Here is a 22641-nt window from a genome sequence, read left to right as displayed (position 1 = left end):
AACAAAGACTGTGAATGGCTTGCCAATTACAGAACCAGTTTCTCCTCCCTTGGTTTTCACACCTCTACTGCTAGAACAGGGCCTCACCCTCCCTGACTGAACTAACCTCGTTATCTCTAGCTTACTTGCTAGCATATATATACCTGCCCCTGGAAATTTCCACTACCTGCGTCTGACGAAGTGGGTATTCACCCACGAAAGCTCACGCTCCAAAACGTCTGTTAGTCTATAAGGTGCCACAGGATTCTCTGCCACTCTCCCTTGTCTCCGATGTTATCATTAGCAGTGGGGATTTCAAGTGGGCATGGGGGGGAACATGAAGGGAAGAGATCTTTAGGCAGAGGTGAATGAGGATGCATCTGACAGAAGCTATTTCAGCACCATGGCCTTCACGGAGGAGATGACGTGTATGAGAGGGAAAATGGGAAGAGAATTCTTCAACTCACTGGGGAAAGTGTCTAAATATATAAGCATACATAGAGACAGACAAAATCAAGGCAAGATTTTTTTTTAACAGATTTGGAAAGACCAATTCTACCCCTTATTTTATGCCTCATCATCCACCCCACGTTATAATTACAGGGATGGTCCCTTAGTTGTTGTTTAAACAAACTACAGACAGGTGGATTTTTTTCATTCGTTCCTCACGTTTCCAGCCCCTTTGTGATTTTTTTTGTTCCCGGTCTTGGAATTCCATGCAGTTTTTTGACATCTTTCTGTCATTGAGGTGCCCAGAGATGAGCACAATACGTGTCATCAAGTTGCAGTCTCACTAGATTATGTGGAGGGGAGGGAGAATTACCCTCTGATCTGTCACGTGGCTGTGTAGGCAGCTCTAAATCGCATCGGTTTGTTTGTTTATTTTTGGTGCCACACTGGGTACTTACTCTGAGTAAGGCTAGGCAACATGGTAATAAAAACTCCAGGAATCCATCCCACCATTGCTAATGCCAGTGCAGCTATACCAATACTGGACCAATGGTGAGAGAATTGTCTATTATTCTACATCTCACTTCCCCTATCCTACAGAAAGACGGGGACAACCAGTGCTATTTCTCTCCCTACATGGAAGTAAGGAGGCAAAGGATTGATGAAAGAAAGAGCTCCCTGTCTAAGGCTTAGTCAGTCCCTTTTTCTTCCATTTTAAAAACAAACCCCAGCCCTGTCACCAAATTGGGTCATGCTGTCTGCAAACACAATTAGCCCTTGATTCAAATCAGAGTCCCACACTCCCGCTTGTAGGGTTCACTTGTAGGGTTCCTCGCTTTGTGTGTGGCTTTTGAGCATTTGTAGAAGGGGCAATTAAGGGTGGGGTTGCCCCTTTTAAAATGTTTTCAATGCTATTATAAGCAAGAAAGGTTTTAATATGTTGATGTGTTTCATAACTAGAACTGTGTGACATTTTTTAAAAAATGGTGGAATTTTGCTAGTTCTCCTCCTCCCAACTGATTTTGCACACATAATGTTGATAAAATGATTATGGTCCTGATTCAACAAAACACCTATGTGTGTGCTTAAATTCTACTGAAGTTAGGGACTTAAGCATGTGCATAAAGTTAAGCATGTGCTTAAGTGCTTTGCTGAATTAGCAGTAAAAACACAAACAAAGAGAAAATCTAGATGTTTTCAATCCAAAACCACCTCCATTAAAACCTCAGCCCATTGCCATATTGAAAATCCATCTACTATCACTCAAAAAAATGAGCACAGTTTAGCTTGAAAAAAGGTTGTTCCTTAGCAAAATTTTCACAAGTGGCCTCTTTGCATGAGCGCAACTACACATGGAGGATAGAACTAAAATTCAAAATGATCTGGACAAACTGGAAAAATGGTCTGAAGTAAGTAGGATGAAATTCAATAAGGACAAATGCAATATATTCTATTTAGGAAGGAACAATCAGTTGCACACATACAAAATGGGAAATGACTGCCTTGGAAGGAGTACTGCGGAAAGAGATCTGGGAGTCATAGTGGACCACAAGCTAAATGAGTCAACAGTGTTGCAAACAACATTCTGGGATGTATTACCAGGAGTGTTGTAAGCGCAGAGACATGCCAGCAGCAGCTGGCCACTTCCAGGAGCGGTGTGGTAAGCGCCTCCCGGCCAGAACCTGCACCTCGCACCCCCTCCCACACTCCAACCCCTTGCCCCAGGTCAAAACCTCCTCCGGCACCCAAACTACCTCCCAGACCCCGCACTCCCTCTTACACCCCAATCCCCAGCCCAGAGCCCCCTCATGCACCCAAACTGCCTCCCAGACCCTGCACCTCCCTCCATTAATGTATTAGAAATGTGCGGCCCATGACGACTTACCAAAATTTGTGGAGTGACCTCCCTGCGAAAATTATTGCCCACCTCTGGTCTAGATAATACTTAGTCCTGCCACAAACACAGAGGGCTGGACTAGATGACCTCTGAAGCTCCCTTCCAGTCCTGTGATTCTGTCTGTTGGTGCACTCACAACCCACATTTTTGCCTGCAAACAAGAAATAGTGAATGTAGATCGAGTGATGGCAAATTTAAGTACCCATTTTTGTATATAGCTATGAGGTTTTGCACACACAAATTTGGTGTGTGCAATAATGCCAAGTGTGTTTGTGCTTAATCAGATGTTGGTTTGAGGTGGCATGAAAATGTGAACAGTAAAAGCGGCATCACCAGGTGTAGGCAGTGCTGAATTGGGCGAATATAAGAAATAAACTACATGGATTCTGCTTCAAGTTCAGCCGTAAAATGGTTTTTACTGACTTTCACTTCCTGATGAACATAACACTTCTCTCTCCACCCTCCAGAGCAGAAAGATCTGAATGGGTGAAATGAGAGAGTTGTTTCTGCATCAGAAGAAATTATACCAAATTTGGGAACAAAGGGAAAACAGCTGGGTGTGAGAGCGTATCAGAGAAGAAAATCTGTTAGAGAATTAAGAATGACCTCAGACATGGATTCCAGGTACAGCCATGTGGTGTTAATTGAGTTGGCCTGTTTTCACTGCACAAAACAAAGGAGGGAAGGAGATTGGCATCTGATGAGATTCCTGTAGGAGCATGGCTCAACCTCTGCCCATATTATTGATTTTTCTTCTGGAGGAGTAATTAGCTAGGGGTTTCCATGTGTGTTAACACTCCCCTGCACTATCTTAATTTAGTTGGCCCTTTTTGCTTTTCCACTGATAGCACATGTTCAGCCATCAAATCATTATGCAGCCTCCAATGTGGTCTAGCAGTTAGAACAGAGGCCTAAGCATCAGGAGACCTGCATTTTATTCTTGACTTTCTCACTTGCTCACTAAGGACCTGATCCAAAGCATGGTTAAATTTAATTCCAGTCTTTTCACTGACTTCAGTTTTCTTTGGGTCAGGCCTATGTGAATTTAGGTTAACTCATTTTCCCATCTGTGACTCAGTTTCTCCATCTGCAAAATGGAGAGTGATCTGTCTGAATATAAACAAAACGAGGAGTCTTTGTGGCACCTTAGAGACTTAGATGTTTTCTAAAGCTGATTGAGAGCCTCTTCTGAAGAACAATGGAAGTCATTCCCACCAGGACTGTACCAGGTGCTTTACAGAAGAGTAATCATATATACAACAAATATATGCCTTTGGTTGGCTTCTCCTATCACATACTGCTGGACTGACTCACCAAAAGAGTAAAACCTGTATGAGTGAGAGGGGATTCAGGCCTAATATTATTTATTATTACAGAAAGGTTTGTTTCAATTCTGAGACCAGGTTCCAGTTAGTTTATAGAGTCATTCAGCCAGCACTAGTCTCTGATGAAGATGACAAGGAAGAAGACACCTTTTAATACTGTATTGTTACTATTTAATATAATCATTTTGTGTGACACTTTACAGAGATTAGAAAGGTAAAATCACTGCCTCAAAGAACTTTGTCTAAACTAAGCAAGCCTAAAATGTGGTGATAACAGAAAAAGGAGGGAGTTAGGGGAAAAGGGATGAGGGTTGCAATACATGGAATAAAAAGAGGCTTGTAGCATGTAAAGTTCTGATATTTTAAAACTGAAGTAAGGAAACAGAAAGGGGGATGAGTACACAGCAAAGGGGTGGGAGTCAATTTTGGAAAGAAAGATGAAGTCGGTTTTGAGGAAGGTGTCAAGAAGAAGAGTAAAAACAACGAGGAGTCCTTGTGGCACCTTAGAGACTAACAAATTTGTTTGGGCATAAGCTTTCGTGGGCTATAACCCACTTCATCAGATGCATAGAGTAAAAAAAAAAAAAAAAGTAGGCAGGGGTAAATATACAGCACATGAAAAGATGGGAGTTGCCCAAAATAAAAGATGGGAGCTTATGCCCAAGTAAATTTGTTAGTCTCTAAGGTGCCACAAGGACTCCTTCTTGGTGTTGCTGATACAGACAAGCATGGCTACCCCTCTGAAAGAAGAAGAGTGAGGATGTTTGGCACACTGGAAGAGGGATGTTGTTCCAGGTGTAGGTAGCAATGTGAAAGAGTGGGCAGAGGAGACAGAAGGGCAGAGTGCGGAGGGTGAACAAAGAGATTGGCAGGGCTGAGCTGTGAGACAGTGTGGACAAAGGGCTCAAACTTTTATGTGGGGAGAAACAGGGAGGTAAGTAAAAATACTTGAGATGGGAAAGCGACCCAGGCAGACCATGGGGGAGGAGGGATTATTTTAGCTGCTGAATGCTGGCTAGGTTGAAGAAAGGAGTATGCACAATTAGGGAAGCTAGAGATGAGGCAGTCTCAGTGGTGTGGATGAGAGGGGCTGAATTATGGCTTTGGCAGTGAGGATGTAGGATAAGGGTTAGAAATGCTAGAGGGACAGGCAATAAGATTTGGCCAGAGCCCAATGTGAGGAAAGAAGGGAAAGGAGGAGCCAGGCATGTAATCTTTGAGGGTATAATAATTTTCAGGTATAACCCAATCTTTATATCTAGCCATTTCCCCCATGTATTTTGTTCAACATTTATTTGAACTACACATTTTTCTTACTGTTTTTCTTATGAAGTAGTAACTCAGGGGACTTCGGAGGCGATTTTGCTGACTGAAGTAACTGAAATTCTTATTAAACAGATAGGGTGGGATTTTCAAAAATTGGCTTAACTTTGTTCCATCAAAGTATTCCAGTTGCAATGTTTGACACTTGCAGCATCCCTCATGTAGCTGTAAATCCTTCTTCCCATCAGATTATATTCTGTCCAGATTCTTAAACTGTTGTCATCTCTCTAGTATCTGCAGAAGTACATTAGGTAAAATGGAGGATGTCTTAAACAGAAGGTGGAATCGGGTATGAAGAGAAACTTTTTTCTATTCTGGCTTTAATTTTATTTACTGATCATGGTTGACTGCAGAGAGAGGGGGAGAGAGAATGTATCTAGCACATAAACCACTGCATCTATGTTGATTTGATATTTTAAAATATTTTAAAATATTCATTATAAAAAAGTTTTTAAAAAACACTGTAAGAATCTAAATATATACAGTGCATAAAGTAGCCTCAGACACCGTTGTATTATATGTATATGGATATGAATATATGCATGTAATGTATGAATCTTATATATACTATATGTATGCATATAGACAAACACGCTATAAATAGGATATACATAGTGCATAATTACAAAGGAAAATTGACAGCTCTCCAGTATTCTTTCCCAAAAGTGCCAGCTGCCAATTGGCTTGAATTAGATTTCACAGGGTTTTTTGCAATACATGGAATTCACCAGCAAATTACCCTTAAAGAGGGAAAATCAATCATTTGGAGCAGAGATAAGCTGAAGGCGAGTCAGCCTCGGATTGATCCCCTCTGTGCAAGCGTGTGTGGAATTCAGCAGATAACTGGGGGAAAGCAGGGAGGGGAGAAAGGCCAGGAGTGTGGAAAGAGGCACTTGAAGCAGGCAGAAAGCTACAGAAAAAGGTGTATGTGAGAGTGTTTAGCAGCTGGAAGGCTTTGAAGGGGCTCAAAGTGAGGGGAGAGGAAGTGAAAGGCTGGGTGAAGCCAATGCACACACCATGTGGGGAGTATTCCCTTTTGGGAACTTCGGGCTCTGGAAATAAATGTGGATTCTTTTGGTCTCTGACAACAACCAGGTGACTACAGGCATCGGCCAGTGCAGACTGTTTTTCTTCCAAACCTCAGGCTGAGGCTGACCAGACTTTGGGGGGAGAGTCTCTACTTTCTCTACCCTACCCTACCCTACCCTCTATTCCCTTCTCACTGGGCTCTATGGTCAGGACAGTGACTGGGAAGTGAAAATGTGCAAATGCCTTTCTGGTGCTGAGGGGAAAGGAATGAACTTCAGTTGTTATGTTTATTGAAAAACTGGAAGAGAATTCGAGGACAGTGAAGGAGAGGAGCTTGAAATAGAGTGAGTGTGAGGAAAAATGAGGGGGAGTGTGGAAATACTGGATTGAATAAGACATGGTGGCAGAGAAGGGAGTGAGGGAAAGTGGGAGAGTACAGTATGATGGGAAATTGAAAAGGCACCAAAATGTGCTCTGGCCACCCACTCCTGGTTTAGTTGTGAGAGGCACTGTGATACAATGGTGGGTGCCATGGGAATGCCTATGGAAACTAAAAAAGCAAACCGTGAAGTGCTACTCTGGAGGATGAGCATTTTCTGTGGGGGAAGAGAGAATGTCCTCTTCTGTCAAAGGAAAGGGTTGTGATGATATTCCAGAGGCTGTTCTCTTCCTCCTGTGATGCTGACTGGGAAGGGGTTTTGCAAAGACACACATGCAGGGCGAAAAGAGCTGAAGGTAGCGGAGCAAGGGAAATGTAGGTGTACGCAAAAAGCCACATAAGCACAAGAGAGTGGTAGTGATGGGAAGAAGAGAGGGACCTAAATGATACACTCCCCTGAAAAATTCAGCACCTCTGGAACAGCATCACCACCAACCCTACCCTTGACCCCCAGCCTCCCTAGAAAGAGACATCAGACAAATAGATTAACAGCTTTTCCCAGCTTGTGCCCCTCTCTCTCTGGCACTCAGCTATGCAGAGGTCAATAGACCATCTCCCTTGCTCGTCCCCATCTCTCCCTTTCAATCCTGGACTCTTAGTGCCTTCGCCTATGCCCTGTCTGTAGTTCAGTGTGGATGAACTGCGATCATTGATGGGGAAGGCTAGTTCAAGAAGACACTTCGGTGGGGTTTAGCTGTATTGGCATCGGCTACTGGATGAACACTGAGTGAATAGGCCAGATTGTTGCCAGCAGCTGTTCCTCTAAGCTATTGAGTCACATTTCTGGTGTTAACTCTTTGTGGTCTAAATATACCTTGATGGAGTGCCAAAAGATTTGAATATTAGGAGGGGGAGGGATATTCTCAGACAGAGGGGCAGCTGTTTTGTTAAACATTTTTATCAGAGGTCTGGTAATTTTTCTCCTGTGAACTGAAGCGACAGCTTAGTTAGTGTAGAAAGAACTTGAGAGTTACACTGAATCAGTATGTGTTTGTATGTCTTTTGAAGGAAATGTAAACCTGAGTCCTGATTATGGTAATTAAAGATCCCATACTATTTTCCCTAAGAGCAGGGTGCTGACTCCTGAGTCTTGGCCATATTCTTGTGTGGTTGATTAATCTGCTTCCCTAAATTTCCCAGTAATTTCAGTTGGACACAGGATGGTTGTTTTATTATTTATTTGTTTGTTTGTTTATTTATTTATTTGCGCTAAATTCTTGTGTAGCAATTGCTATGTGCTGTTAGTCTCCTGCATTTTACTCAGAAATAGCTGCATTTTGCTGGCAAATAATCAGTTTGTAAATAATTTCTCAATCCTTGGGAAAGCACTGGATAAGTACAAGATATCATATAGGATGTGTTCAGCATGCATTGGGATGCTGAAGCAGGGTATAGGTAGCAATTGGAGCACACGGGTTATCTCCTACAAGCAAATTCTGAACACGTGCAATGTTCAAGGGCAACCTGTACAAAAAAGGTCAGAGCAACATTCCCTTCTCAGATCAAAATGGAATGGTGGAGCACGACTGACTTTCTGTGCTGCCTTCTTGAGCACGGACCCTTTTGTCAGGGGAAGTTCCATGCACTGAGAGAGCGGAATACTAGAGCCAGGATCTACCTAGAGCAGAAATTTGCCCATGACTCATAATGGGAACAGTTATATTAACTAGTCTCTTATTCTGCTACAGAGCACTTGTGTACACTTGTATACACACACGCACATGTCCATGTGTCACAGCCTGAGTGCCTGATCTGAATTCCTTCTTCTCCCTTTCTTAGGAACAACAGGGACTTTCTATAAGCTAATCACCTCTGCTTTGTTATTGAATAAAAGAAAAAAATAGCTAGTCAGTAATTTTGGAGAATAAAATGCTGCTTATGCAATAAAGTGGTCTAAAATGGTCCTCTAATCCATTCTTTGTTTGCCTAAGATCCCTCTCACCTCCTTTTCCAAGGCAAAATGGCTTCTTGTTTTTCAGCTCTGTGTGTGGTCACTCTGGGTGTTTGATTGGGCTTTAATTAAACAAAGCCGAGATTGAAGTGATGAAGAGCAGAAATACTGTATAGTTTGATTTCCTGTCACTCTGCACAATAGATTAGGAAGGCAGGAAGTTGTTAAGCAAGTAATGAGCACCATACAGATACGTGTAGATATCCCCCCTCCCCCCAGCACACTCACATTTTAGACACTCAGGGCTTGTCTGCACTGCCACTTTACAGTACTGCAACTTTCTTGCTCAGGGGTGTGAAAAAACACCTCCCTGAGCACTGCAAGTTTCAGCGCTGTAAAGTGCCAGTATAGATAGTCCACCAACACTTGGAGCCACGCTCCCAGCACTGGTAGCTACACCTCTCATGGAGGTGGCTTTTTTAGAGCTGGCAGCTCTAAACAAAAAACAAAAAAAGTGGCAGCGCTTAACATTGTCAGTGTAGACAAGCCCTTAGAGGTGGCCACTGCATTCTTGTTCACTTGTGCACTAGGCCCAGAATTTTGAACCCAAGGTTCACGTTCAGAGACACCATGTAGCTTAGACTCCCTTGTGTTCAATTAGACTTCTAGATTTACTTGTACCCACACTGCACAGGTCTAAGGGAAGCTGTGTTGGCATAATGTACACACTGAGGGGAGCACAAGAAAGAGTAAGCCCAGCTAGACTCGCCTCTGGATTTGGTACAAGGCCTCCAGAGTGACAAGACCCATTCATTGTTCCCTGGCGTAGTGGAGCCCTAAGTGGTTTGAGTTGTCTCTCTTCATGCCATGCTGCAAGAGAGGCAGTTGGAAGAGGTGTTCGAGTTGGGCCCTCTTGCTGTAAGAGGGAGGGGGTTGCTGGTGGATGTTCTCCATGAAGGTGTGTCTGACACTGGAACTCATTTGCCCAATTAGTCCATCAGAGTCTTGTTCTCTCACTGTCTGCACACACAGCAAGGTTCATCTCCCCCCCCAACCCCCTGGAATTTGAGGAGCGGACTTTTTGAGGGCAGTTTTTCATTGGTTATTGGCATAGGGTAGTTTCAATCAGAGGTGGCGAGTTCAGGTATCAGGTTGTGAAAGGAAAAGTCTATGCAAGAGAAAAGTCTATGAGGGCAGTTGTTTGTAGCCACTTCCCTGACTTGTACCTATCCTATTGCCTTTTTTTTTAAACATTCTTTGCTGCGGTAGAAGGGAGCACCGAGAATGACCTCTGTGTTCTATGAATGGTTGGTGTCTTGCGTTAAGCGGTCCAGGGACAGAAGTTGAGGCCCTGCCTCCTTGTTTGTATTGGGCACAGCCATAGTCTTCCTTCAGCAGGACAAGAAAGCCCAAGGACCCTGTCCTCTGTATAGTGAGTGGAGTGCTTCACTGTTTAAACTAATTGTAATTCTTAATTTTGCATTAGAACCTACCGCAGATACTAGACTGATTGAGTGCATTATTAAAATAAATACTAATTGGATTTTCTAGCTTTTTCTTGTTAATAATAAGCTTATTTCTGAGCTCTGTTTCTTTCTGGAATGATTTGTTTCCTCCACAGAATGTAAACAGGCTGGTTTGTTTATTATAAGGTTACACACAAGTGCTTGGCTATTCATGCTGGTTCATTATTTTACAGTTATTTATAAGCCGACCTCGATTTCTTTTTTCTTTAAAGAAAGAGCATTAAAGCATTTACTTTTCAGGAGTGAAAAAAAAACCTAAAGCATTATGTGGGCTTTGAAAACAGATCAAGTATAAAGAAGGGAAAACGGCAGAAAAAGGTTGAGCCTCCAATTTCAACAACATTCCTTTACAAGCCAGACACATGGGCTAAACCCACGTGTACTTAGGTTGCAAACAATTGATGGTTCTAATGCCCATGTATCCTTTACTGATCTTATAAAGCATACATAACTTTGTCTGCCAGAGCTGATTCATTTGTGAACCTGCCTTTATGAGAGAGAATCTTTACACTGTTCAAAGAGACGCTGTTTATTTCTGTTTGTCTCCCCATGTTTTGCAGGTCCTCACTTTGCTTCATATGTAGGATGGGGTGGAGAAGGGGGAAGATAGATTTTTCTCTTATTTTTTTAAAAAGACTTCTCCCATATCTCCCTCTTTTCCTGTAGGGTAATGTGTGTATTGGGAGGAGATAACTGTATTCCAGTCTAAGCCCACCCCTTCTGGTGGGCAGCTGATAACAATTTGAATATTTGGATTTGCTTTCAGCCATCTGCAGGGGGTTCAAAGGCTCCAGTAACTAGGAGCAGGGAAAGCAGCATGGGGGCAGAAACCAAAAATAAATAAAATAAGTAAATAATTGAAAAATTATAGCAACTTTCCCAAAAGGCAGATGAATTCCAGTCCTCAAGACTTCATGTGGGGAGGCTCAGGCACTGGAGTGGTTGGTAATTAGGGATGGCGAATATCAACAGACTGATATGCTTTCCCAGCTGGAGGGGAATTAATCCACCCAGCTCCTTTTCACACATGCTGGGGTTCCTTTTGATGATCAACTTTCTCGCATCCCAACAAAATCACTCCTCTTCAGTTCCAAGAAAATCCACAGCATCTTACAGTGATGAAAGATACCTTGGCACACAATGATGCTGGTACAGGTACCAGAGAGAGGCTCCAGCTAGGTATGGGGAGAGGGCTTTCTTTGACACTGTCCTGGGTGCCAGGGCTTCCACCTTAAAGGACAGCTGCAGAGCTTAGAGAGAAAATTGGAGGATGCAGATCTGTATCCTCTTGATTTCTCCAAGTTTCCAGCTTGGGACACTGCAGATTCAGGTATGACTTGTTTGTAGGCACTCAGCTGCTGTGCTGCTAAGCACTATAGGATTGCCAATAAATAAATAATTTAGAACAAATTAAACTCTTTATTTAAGTGCTCAGTGCAAGTGAGGGGCTACTGTGAAAAACATTTGAGAGCCCGATTTGGATACCCTAATGCATGCTGGGTGGTACACAGCTCCCCATGTAGCTCTACTGAAGGCAAGGGATCACCTGTGAAATAAGGTGTTACTAAGTGTAAGGCAGGATATCAAAATCTAGCTCTCTGTTATGAGTCAGACTGGAGTAGGCAAATCATTGCTGTTGCTCCGAGTTAGTAATCCCTTTCTGAACTGAAAGAAGATTGTTTGTTTGTTCAATTGTGTTAAGACTGAATATGCTGTAATGCAGAGAATATAAACTGATGTAACATATATATCTTCTTAAACAGGTGCCCACTTTTACTGCTTCATTACTAACCATCCACCTCTCCTAACCACCACCTCTAAAAAGCTGTCCTGAAAGGTTGGATTCAGAACCAGTATGTCTAGAGTGTCCAACCTGTGTTGATAGGTGTATACTCAGCATTCAGTATGTGAGGATGAGTGTCTGCATGAGCACCTCCAAACGTCTGGCAATGCATTCACTTACCTGCACTGACATTCTTAAAAATAGCACAATTTAGAAGTTAGTTGTGGTTGTTAATGTGTTTGTTTCACAGTAAGTATGTCAATTAATCCCTTGTCTGCCCCTGGCAGGCTGCATAATCTATTCATTGAGATGCTAGAATGTGACAAATGGTATGCAAGGAGGCACATGTGGTGTATGAGTTTTCTGGGTATGTGCCCTATGTGCCAGGGATGCTGAAGGAGTTAAAGGCAAACAAGCAAAGGGTATTAAGCACTAAATTCTTATGTTAAGATAGGATTGAAAATTGAATAGAGAGACAGAAAAAGAGTCCCCTGGCATTTGTCCACGAAGCTATAGGAGTTGTAGGCCAAGCTGGATGAGCAAGCAACTCAGAGAGGGGATTAGGAAAAAGCAGAAAGCTTACAGGGAGTGGAAGAAAGGCGGGATTAGCAAGGAAAGCTACCTTAGTGAGGTCAGAACATGTAGGGATAAAGTGAGGAAGGCTAAAGTTCGCGTAGAAATGGACCTTGCAAAGGGAATCAAAACCATAGTAAAAGGTTCTACAGCCAATAACTAAGAAAAACAAAGAGAGAAGAGTTGGGGCCGCTAACACTGAGGATGGAACGGAGGTTAGGATAACCTAGGCATGGCCCAATATTCTAATAAGTATTTTGCCTCGGTCTTTAATAAGACTATGTGAGGAGTTTAGGAATTGATGGAGGATGATAAACGGGAATGTGGTATATGGAGGTGGATATTACCGCAATCTGAGTAGAGGCCAAACTTTGAACAGCTTAATGGGACAAATCGGAGGGGCCCGGACAATCTCCATCCGATATTAAAGGAACTTGCGCGTGAATTGCGAGCCCGTTTGCTTAAAAATTCTCGCTATCGGTAACTCGGGGTGTACCGTACGATTGGAGATTGCTACGTAGTCCTATTTTTAAGAAAGGGATTTAAAAGTATCCGGGGTAATTATAGGCCTGTGTAGTTGGACGTCTGTAGTGTGTAGGTCTTGGAAAAATTTTAGAGAGAATAGTTAAAGGACAATTGGTCAGTCAATGGTAATTGGCGAATGTGCAACGTGGAATTTACTAAAGTAATCTTGCCAAACCAACCTGATCTCTTCTTTGAGAAAGGTGACGGAATTAACTTAGACAAAGGAAATGCGGTATTCTATTTACTCGATTTGTCGTAGGCTTTGACACCGGTTCCGCATGGGAACTGTTAGTTAAATTTGGAAAAAGATGGCTGATGAATATGAAATGTGTACGGGGAAAAGGAAACTGTTAAAGGGGAGACTCGGGGGGTCGTAACTGAACGGTGTGAATTGTCAGGCTTGGAGGAGGTTACTTAGTGAGTCCCTCAAGGACGTGTTTGGGACGTATCTTATTGTACCTTTTTGTTACTGACCTTGCACAAAGAGCGGAATGCTGCTAATAAGTTTGTGGATGATACCGAAGCTGGGGGGTATTGCTAAACACGGAGAAGATGGGATATATTCAGGAAGATCTGGACCACCTTGTAAGCTGGAGAATAGTATAGGATGAAAATATATAGTAAAGTTGCAAGGTCATGTCACTTAGGGATTAAAATAAGAATTTTTAGATTATCGTTGGGACGCATCAGTTGAAGCGATGGAGAGGAGAAGGACTTGGGGTATCTGGTGGACTGGCAGGATGACTATGAGCCGGCCACTGTATATGGCTGTTAAAAAGCAAATGCGGTAGGATGCATTCAGGCGAGGTATTTCTAGCAGGAGAAGGAGGTGTTAGTGCGTTATATACGGCACTGGTGAGACCCACCTGGAATATTGTGTGCAGTTCTGGTGTCCCATGTTTAAGAAGGATGAATTCAAACTGAATGGAACCGGTTCAGAGACGGTCTACTAGGATGACGAGGAATGAAAATCTGCCTTGTGAAAGGAGACTCAAAGAGCTTGCTGTTAGCCTGCCAAAAGGACGCTCCGGGGATATGCTGCTTATATAATATATCAGGGGGATTAACGTTAGGAGGGAGAGAGGAATTATTTAAGTTTAGTACTATGTAGGCCACAAGGACCATATGGGTTAACAAACTGGATATAGGAGTTTAGACTTGAAATTAGACGAGGTTCTAACATTAGGGATGAAGTTCTGGAACGCCTTCCGAGGGAAATAGTGGGCAAAAGACGTTATCTGGCATTTAAGATTAAGCTGATAAGTATATGGAGGGGATGTTATGATGGATAGTTTATTTGGGCAATTGATCTTGAGTTCATCGGAGATAAGTCTGCTCAATGGTCTGTGAGGGGATGTTGGATGGGATGGAACTGAGTTACTGCAGAGAATTTCTTTCCTGGGTGCTGGCTGGTGAGTCTTGCCCACATGCTCAGGTTTAGCTGATGCCATATTTGGTCGGAAGGAATTTTCCTCCAGGGCGGATTGGCAGGGGCCCCTGGAGGTTTTTCGCCTTCCTCTGCAGCGTGGGGCATGGGTCGCTTGCTGGTGGATTCTCTGCAGCTTGAGGTCTTCAAATCACAATTTTGAGGATTTCAATAACTCAGTCATGGGTTAGGGGTTGTTATAAATGTGTATGGGTAGGGTTTTGAGGCCTGTCTTGTGCAGGAGGTCAGACTAGATGATCATATTGGTCCCTTCTGACCTATGAGTCTGAGGATAAGTACTCTTATTTAAAAGTAACCTGCAAATAATTTTTTTTTTCAGTTGGGCTTGTGCCCTTTTTGCTGCTTTATGATGTATCTAGAATGCTGAAAGAAAGGTATCGACACATCCATACATTCTTCGTAAGCTGCCTGCTCAAAGGAAACTGCAGAAGCCAAGCAAATGTTGTTTTACACTAGTCACTCCTGCTGCAAGCGTTAGTGTCTGATTTGGTCTCCTTTCCTTGTCATCATCTCCCTTCCTGCCTCCGTCGCCTCCCCGGTGTAGCAAATATAAAGCTCATCATAGTTAGTAGAGGCATATTGCAGATTTCTCCTTAGGACTCAATAGAGTCAATAAGTCCATTGGATGAGACTAGTGATGCATGTGTTTTCCTGAGAACTGACAGTAGACATACCATAGCTACCATAGAAGTGGGCAGCTCCCGATGATCCCACTCCATGTGCTTTCAAAACCATTTTCAAATTTGTAGACCAACAGAAAAGAAGCGGTTACCCATTGGATTACATTGCAGTCTTTCCCATTCTGAAGTATCTGTTCCCCTCCAGTGTAAATGGACAGTTGTCTTCACCTTAGGTAGGGGCAGAGACGCTGTAGGCGTAGCCCCGTTAGTAGAATTGGCTCTGATGTGAGGTCTGCAAGTCATCATAAAACCCTTTGGTCTCTTTTCTGGATGCAGCTTCCAACTCAAGTGAGAAGAGCAAGGAGGTCTGAGGTCTGCTGTTAATAACTTTTCTTTGTTCTTGCTAAAAGCCTGGCCTCCGTTTGGATTATACATGATCTCTCCTAACTCTCCCCAATTCCTTCAAATAATCCAGTTCTGCCAAACCCAGTTTTGGGGGCCTTTACCTCATCCTCCTCATTCTAAGGAAGTCCAGTGGCATCCAGTTGTTCTAACCAGTGAAAAAGCCTCCCTCATTCTCTTACTTCTTCCAGTTCACCGTCCTTCACTAATCTGTACTCCAGCACAAATCACATCTCCTCTCCCTGACAATATATTTAAAAAAAAAAAATTCCAATGGGGCATTTGTCAGGGTTCCCTCCCAACTCTGAACTCTGGGATAGAGATGTGGGGACCCACATGAAAGACCTCCTCAGCTTGTATTTCACCAGCTTAGGTTAAAAATTTCCTCAAGGCACAAATTTCTTTCCTTGTCCTTGGGCGGTATTGCTGCCACCATCAAATGATTTAAACATTCAGGGAGGGGCCACTTGGAGCCCTATCCCCCACAAATATCCCCCCAAGCCCCTTCACCCCCTTTCCTGGGGGCTTGAGAATAATATAGCAACCAATAGGTTAACAAAGTGAGCACAGACCAAATCCCTGGTTTTTAGGACACTGAAAATCAATCAGGTTCTTAAAAGAAGAATTTTATTTAAAAAAAAAAAAAAAGTAAAAGAATCTCGCCTGCAAAATCAGGATGCGAGATAACTTTACAGGGTAAATAAAAAGATTTAAAACACAGAGGATTCCTCTCTGACTCTGCTTCCCAGTTACAAAACAGGAGTAAAATTACCTCTTAACTTGTGAATTTTCCCTATGCTAAAACTAAAGGTAATCTAATGCATTTTCTTGCTATTACTTACAATTTCTGTAATTTTAGATGTATCATTTCAGGATCTTGTTAGGAGCTGGTTTACATGTTTGGTCTCTCTCTTTGCCCTGATAGGGAACCAAACAAAAAAAGCACCAACAAACCTTCCCCTACCCCCACCAGATTTTAAAGTATCTTCTTTCCCCATTGGTCCTTCTGGTCAGGTGCCAACTAGGTTAATTGAATTGATTAACCCCTTACAGGTAAGTGATTCTGTACCTCTAGCCAGGAGGTATTTTATGTTACTGCAAACATAAAGGTTGTTACCCTTGCCTTTATATTTTATGATAGCATCTCTAGTGTACGTGAAAGTAGGAGCACTCGAATGTACAGTACTACAGCCTGTAACCAGAGCTTTCCTAAGAGCAGGCTGCTTCTTGTTTTCTTTATTGTTGTGTACGTTCCCCATCAACTGTCCTAGTCTAACAGTTTTCAGTCTCATTTAGCTTGTTGACTCCTTGGGGCAGAGATCTTGTCTTCTGAATTTGTCCGTGAAGTGCCACGCATACCTCTGGTACTATAGAAGTATCAGGAATATTCAGATCTCTTCCCCCCTCTGCATGGGATTATCTTTTTTTTTTTTTTTGGTATGGGGAGGGGAAAATAGAGAGGGGACTTTCTGGCATGTCACCTGCTCTCAGCAGTCACGCTCAGCCAGCTTTTGCTATTAGTGCCCCTTCGTGCATTTAATTGGTCCCTCCTTCTAACAGGCCGGAGACCATTTGGGGGAAAATTGGAAATTCGGCTCTGGCAGTTTCTGAACTTTATTGTAATGTGCTCTGCTGGGTTGCACCAAGGGATGGAGCTTGCTGCTTGGTTGGAAGGTCCTGAAGTGTCACTATCAGTATTTGGGAAAAGGCTCCTGCTTGCCTCTCAAGAAGGCTTGGGGAGAGGGGAGCTCTTGAGTCCCCAGTTTCAGCTGTGCCTTAGAAAAATGAAGCTTTGTCTATAGAAATAACTGTTTAGAATCAATATTTGCATTTCTGGAGGTTAAAGGATCCCCTTTAGGGTGACCAGATGTCCCAATTTTATAGGGACAGTCTTGATATTTGGGGCTTTTTCTTATATAGGCTCCTATTACCCCCTACCCCCTGTCCTGATTTTTCACATTTGCTATCTGGTCACCCTAATCCCCTCAGTGATGTAGCCGGCTGTGTTTTGGATGCATTCAGGCTCAGCATGCAGGCTCTGCACTGGATATGTGTAGACATCAGTCTGGAAGTGTGATATCTATGGTCCCTGCATGTGTGTAGTATGTTAGACATGTGGTATCTGTGGGCCTGAGACACAAGTGGCATGTGCCATCTATGAGTTTAGCGTGAGCATGGTATACTGGAGATGCACTGTCTGTGGCTTGGCATATGGGTGGCACACTTCAGTGTGTGCTGTCCATTTGGCATCAGGCTTGTATTTTCCCCGGCATCCTGCCACCTTGGCAGTAAAGGGTAGAATTGGTAATGCAGATCCAGGCTGAGATGGCAAAGGCTGGTCGGGTCATGCAGAGGCTGAGTAGTGGAGAACAGTAGTATTCCTTGGAAGGGAGCACAAGTCTCCAACTACTGGTAAAACACATGGGGTAGCACATCTGCTGTACTTACCATAACATGGTGTATGTAGGTAAAATATGTGTGATGTGTACAGAATCTTTCTGTATCTTTAAATATGGCAAGCTTCATTTCTTACATTTATATACTGTGCAATAAGGTTAGGATTATACCAACCACATATATTTTGCGCCCTGCATATGTACAATGGGACTGATGAAATATTATTATTTTTAATTTGTATTACCAAAGGGGCTAGTCATGGACCAGGACCCCATTGTGCAAATTGCTGTACAAACACGGAACAAAAAGGCACGGGAAAATAGAGAGGAAATAGTATGTTTCTTCCAGGAAGACATCCCTGTCCGTATGACTTCTCCTCTGTCTTTCCATTCTCCTTGCTTGTTTCTGGCTAGCTTCTCCATGCCTCTCTTCCTATTCGTCTGTCTGTCTCTTCTCTCTGCCTGTCTCTTGATTTCATTTCTCTTCACCTTTTATTCATTCATATTGTTGGATTTGCCACCACTGGATTATCTTTCAGCCTATCATGCATTTAGCCTGGGCTGTTTATCCTTGCATTGTGCTGGTAACCCAGGTACATTTTGCATTTGTCATTGTTAATGTTCCTCTCTTTATTATTTTGAAATATTGTTCTTAGGGACTCAACAGTGTTTTTGAGGTCTACCTGGTGGGAAACAACTCCAATCACTTCATCATCTCCCCAACCTCGATCCAGGGAAAGGCAGACATCCGCGTTCGAGTTGCAGTGCCGCTGGACTTTGAGACAATTTCTCGCTATGAATTTTCCGTAAGAACTCTCCCAAATGTGGGGTGAATGGGCAAAGGGAGGAGGGGCTGGAAATGGGAGGACCCCAAGGCCACATTATGCAATAAGATAATGCATTAGCTCGCGAGTGGCAGACTCACTCAGTGAGAAACCGTCAGCCTGGAGTAAAAGGTTCACTGTCAAGAGGGTAACTTTGCAGTTGTGTCCAACTGTAGAATGTGCCTCTTCATCCAGAAAAGTTAAACACTGCATTTAACAACCATTTAAGACATTTTAATTCTCCCTCTGAGCATCCTCCCATGACCAGCCACACACCCCATCTCTCTTGTGTGTGTCTGTCATCCTTTCTCACACACTCATGCTCTCTCACCCATACACACACTTGGACCTTCACCCCCTTTCATTGCATCCCTCCCTTTGGATAGCCCCTTCCTCTCTCTTCTCCTACTGCCTTCCCACCTTTGGGAATTTTCTCCTCTTGAGGATTGTCCTTTGCTCTCCTTTTTTTTTTTTTTTTTATTTCCACCCTTGGAGAGTTATCCCTTTTCCCATCTCTTTTTCTTCCCCCACCTCTGTTTTCTCTTCCTCTTTGGCGATTCCCCTCCTCCATTGCAGGGATTCTTTCTACGGGTTTTGTTCTCTGGAAGAGGCGGGGAAGTGGAGAAGGAGCTGCTTCCCTGAACCTGGTCCTGTGAGGCCAGCATTGGAGTGTGGAAGGAAGCTCTTCTGAGCACAGGGCGTGGATCACTGGGGTTCCACAAAGGGTTGCTGTGGGGTGAGAAGGAAGAAAGGGAGGGACAAAGAACTCCACTGCCTGTGCCCAAGCAGGCATAATTTCCCACCTCCCTCTCTGTCTCCCGGGCCTTTCTGCCTTCTTTGAGCAGCATTATCCAGCAGCTGCCAACTCTGTATGTTGTAGAGGAATCTGTGGGCCAGCCAAACAGGTCCTGAGAATGAGATCCTGCCTATAGGCTGTATATTTGACATCCCTGCCTTGCCTGTCACCTCTGGGGAGCCATGTCCGACACCTGACTTAAGTGATACAATTTTGATTGTGTCAGTCGTTCTGGCTGGCAGTGGACATTGGTTGATCTCACAGACCTACCATACTGTTTGGCAGCATAGATATGGAGTGGCCGGGCTGTGGGGGCAGTTTAGGACTGTACTGTCAGACCTGCCAGAGCTCAGGGATGGAGTGCCTTAGTAGAGATGCATATGCAAACTTCAATAGTACCTGCCCAATCTGCTCCTGCCTCTAGTCAGAGCTATTGGATACAAAAGCATTAAATTTACCTGGCCACCCCCTAAAAAGGGAAGAAAAAAATGTTTGATATGAGTCTTCTCACTTCTTTCACAATTTAGAGCCTCAGCTACTAGAGCTTAAACAGAACATGTGTCTCCCTCCCCCTCCTCCACTCTCACGCTGTGGGACCATAAAAGCTTTATAGAGCGTAAAACTTTGTTTTAAATGCACCTATCAGCCAGCAAAACTCTTTCCAGCTGCCTGCTTGAGCTGCGTCCCACTGTCTGGTTCAGCTATAAATTCTGGCAGGCAAAGCAGCTTCCTGATCATGCCAGCAGCTCCTGTTGCTATTAGTCCAGGCAGAGGGGCTTTTATACACCAGTAAAGAAGCATAAATAAAAACCTGCCTTCCTTGAGCAGTGAAAAGTATAAACCAGAAACTCCAGTGCTCCAATCCCATTCAGCTAGCTGGTTAGATGGTGAAATAGTGGCAGCTCCTAATGCTGTGACCCCTGGGGCTTGAAGCTTAGATATATCACTCTCAGGATGTCTTTAAAGGGTGAGGTTGACTACGAGACAGTAGCAGTGCTATCGTGCTCATAGAACAAATGGTTGCCACAACTTGTATGCCTACAAATCTGTGGTATGTGACTGATGATTCTAAACTCTTACCATTGGTCTCACCTGCAGTGGAGCTTAGCATATACTCAGGATTGCAAGGCTGAGGTTTGGTGCCATTGCTAGTTAGAGTGCACAAAATAATGGGGGGAGGGTATTTGACTCTGACTAGTATAACCAAGGTTTTCTAATAAACGGGCATGATTGCCTGGAATGGTTGGGAGTGATTTGCCTTGAACCCCTCCAGCATCATGTTCAACGTTGAGTTAGCTGCACTGTTTGTGCATGGCCTACTAGAGGCATGCTGCTGTAGTAACAGAGCATCAGAGGAGATCATGAAAGAACTGATGCTTTGCTCGCTTTAAAAAAAGACACACAAATGAAGCCTCCAACTGTGTTGCTTGCCTCTTGTCTCTGCGCAGCTGTTTGCAAACGAGAGCATGCCAGACCACGTTGGCTTTGCTCGTGTGAAGATTAACCTCATCAATGAGAATGACAACCGCCCCATTTTCAGCCAAGTCCTGTACAACGTCAGCCTGTTTGAGAACGTCACAGTGGGAATCACTGTCTTGAGGGTCCACGTAAGTAGAAACAACCTTGAATTTTCTTAAGTTACAATATGCATTTTATTACATCTTGTCCTCAAAGCTGTGATACATTGACCCCACCAAATTTACCGCCAATGAAAATGAAAGCTCTGTGCATTGTGCTATCAGAACAAATGGGTCATGGACTGGTCACATCCTGAGTACAGGATGCTTTTATCTAGCTATTCCTGAGGATTGATTATCCCTATTGTGGGTGCCACATTCACAACAAGGCAGTCTGAAAAACTGTGCCCAAACATAGTAGGCCTGGCTGGCACAAGGACCACCTAGGGAGTAGCCCTGCCAGCTTCATAAAAGCCCTAGGCACAAGGGTTCTTTGAGGGCATGCTATTGGTGGAGCAAGGGTGGGGGTAGGTGGGCCTGATGGACATATCAAGGGCTGGAGGGGAAGCAAGGAGGGCTGAGGTAGAACTGAAATTGTGTGGCCCTACAAAACCCTGTAGGGGTCTCTATCACAGAATCAGCTATCCTAGCCTGTGCTAAATCAGGAGATTTGCAAGATGCCTTCCATTATCCCTACCCTGACCCCTGCGTTGTTGCAGAGATGAACCTGGCTCCTGCTCCCCAGTGTGTGGTGCAATACCTAGGCAAAACAGGTGGAGCTAGAGACTGAGAGAAAAGGTATATGCATGTCCCTCTTGTTGAGTTTCAGACCAGAATTAGCTAACAAATATCATTGCCAGAGCAAGGCACGTTCCGAATGACCTCTTGGCTGGTGCTGGTGCTGGTGCACAAAGGATATATCTACATTTCGAGCCGAGGGTGAGATTCCCAGCTTGAGGAGACATTTTGTGCTAGCTCCCACCAATGTAGTGTGCTAAATAAGAGCCACCCCATGTATATGCCTAAGATGTGTGGTGGGCACGTCCTCGGGGTGGCTAGCCCTTCCCATTCCTTGTGCTGTCACAGCTACCTTCTATTTTTAGCACACTAGATTGATGTGAGCTAGTGCAAGTATGTCTCCTCAAGCTGGATATCAGAGCCCCAGCCAGAAGGGTAGACGTACCTGAGCAGAAAAGTAACTAAAAGGTGGGGAACTGGGTTCTATGCTTCATTTCACCAAATGGGGATTGAAAAAATTAGAAAGGCGAGAAAATGTATTTTCTAGCTTCTAAGAAGGAATTATTGATGGCACAGAGTAAACTGACAAACCAGAAACCAAACCCCATCTTAAAAATTATTTAAAATAGATGTTAATTGCCATTTAGGAAGAATAACATCACTGGAAACTCACGAAGTATTTCTGGTTGGTGGGTGCTCCTGTGCTGCTTTAGTTAAACATCCTCTCACATGTGTTTAGTTCTCCTCATTCCATTCCCCAATACATGTTCTCTCCCATCAGGCCCCATACCTCTGGACAGACATACTCCCCCAACACACACACGCAGAGATAAGAGAATGAAAGCTCTGACAAAATGATTTGGGGTGTGTAAGTGTGTTTACTCTACAAACAGATGGTGTGAAACTGTACAGAGCCCCTGAGCAGTTCCCATCTGAAAGTTATTAATATTTCAAACAGATGTTTAGCTAGTCAGGCCATCAGACACTAAACAATGAGATTGTTACAGCGTCTTTTTTCCAACTTCCAGCTATGCCAGCATTTTGGAACAAACACTAAATGCCAGGAGTTGAATCTTCTATGATAAATCAGAATGTATGCAATTAGCGTTGAAATCCAGATTGTCCTCCCAGCTGATCCCAAACTTCTAACAACCTTCGTAAAATACTACTACTTCTTGTATATGAGATGCAGCGCTCTGTATGTGTCAGAAATAGTGTTCA

General features: G+C 43.6%; 1 protein-coding gene across 1 annotated transcript in view; it reads left to right on the top strand.

The window, feature by feature from the left end:
- Positions 1–22641, top strand: part of CDH23 (cadherin related 23) — a 508967-nt gene that overhangs the window by 242102 nt on the left and 244224 nt on the right. The window contains exons 11-12 of the mRNA XM_075072614.1: positions 18262–18411; positions 20674–20832. Coding sequence (XP_074928715.1) covers positions 18262–18411; positions 20674–20832 — 309 coding nt within the window. The remainder of the gene's footprint in view (positions 1–18261; positions 18412–20673; positions 20833–22641) is intronic.

Source organism: Chelonoidis abingdonii, chromosome 15, assembly GCF_003597395.2.
Source record: "Chelonoidis abingdonii isolate Lonesome George chromosome 15, CheloAbing_2.0, whole genome shotgun sequence".
NCBI lineage: Eukaryota > Metazoa > Chordata > Testudines > Testudinidae > Chelonoidis > Chelonoidis abingdonii.
The sequence above is the reverse complement of the archived record's forward strand: the minus strand, read 5'-3'. Positions and strand labels throughout refer to the sequence as shown.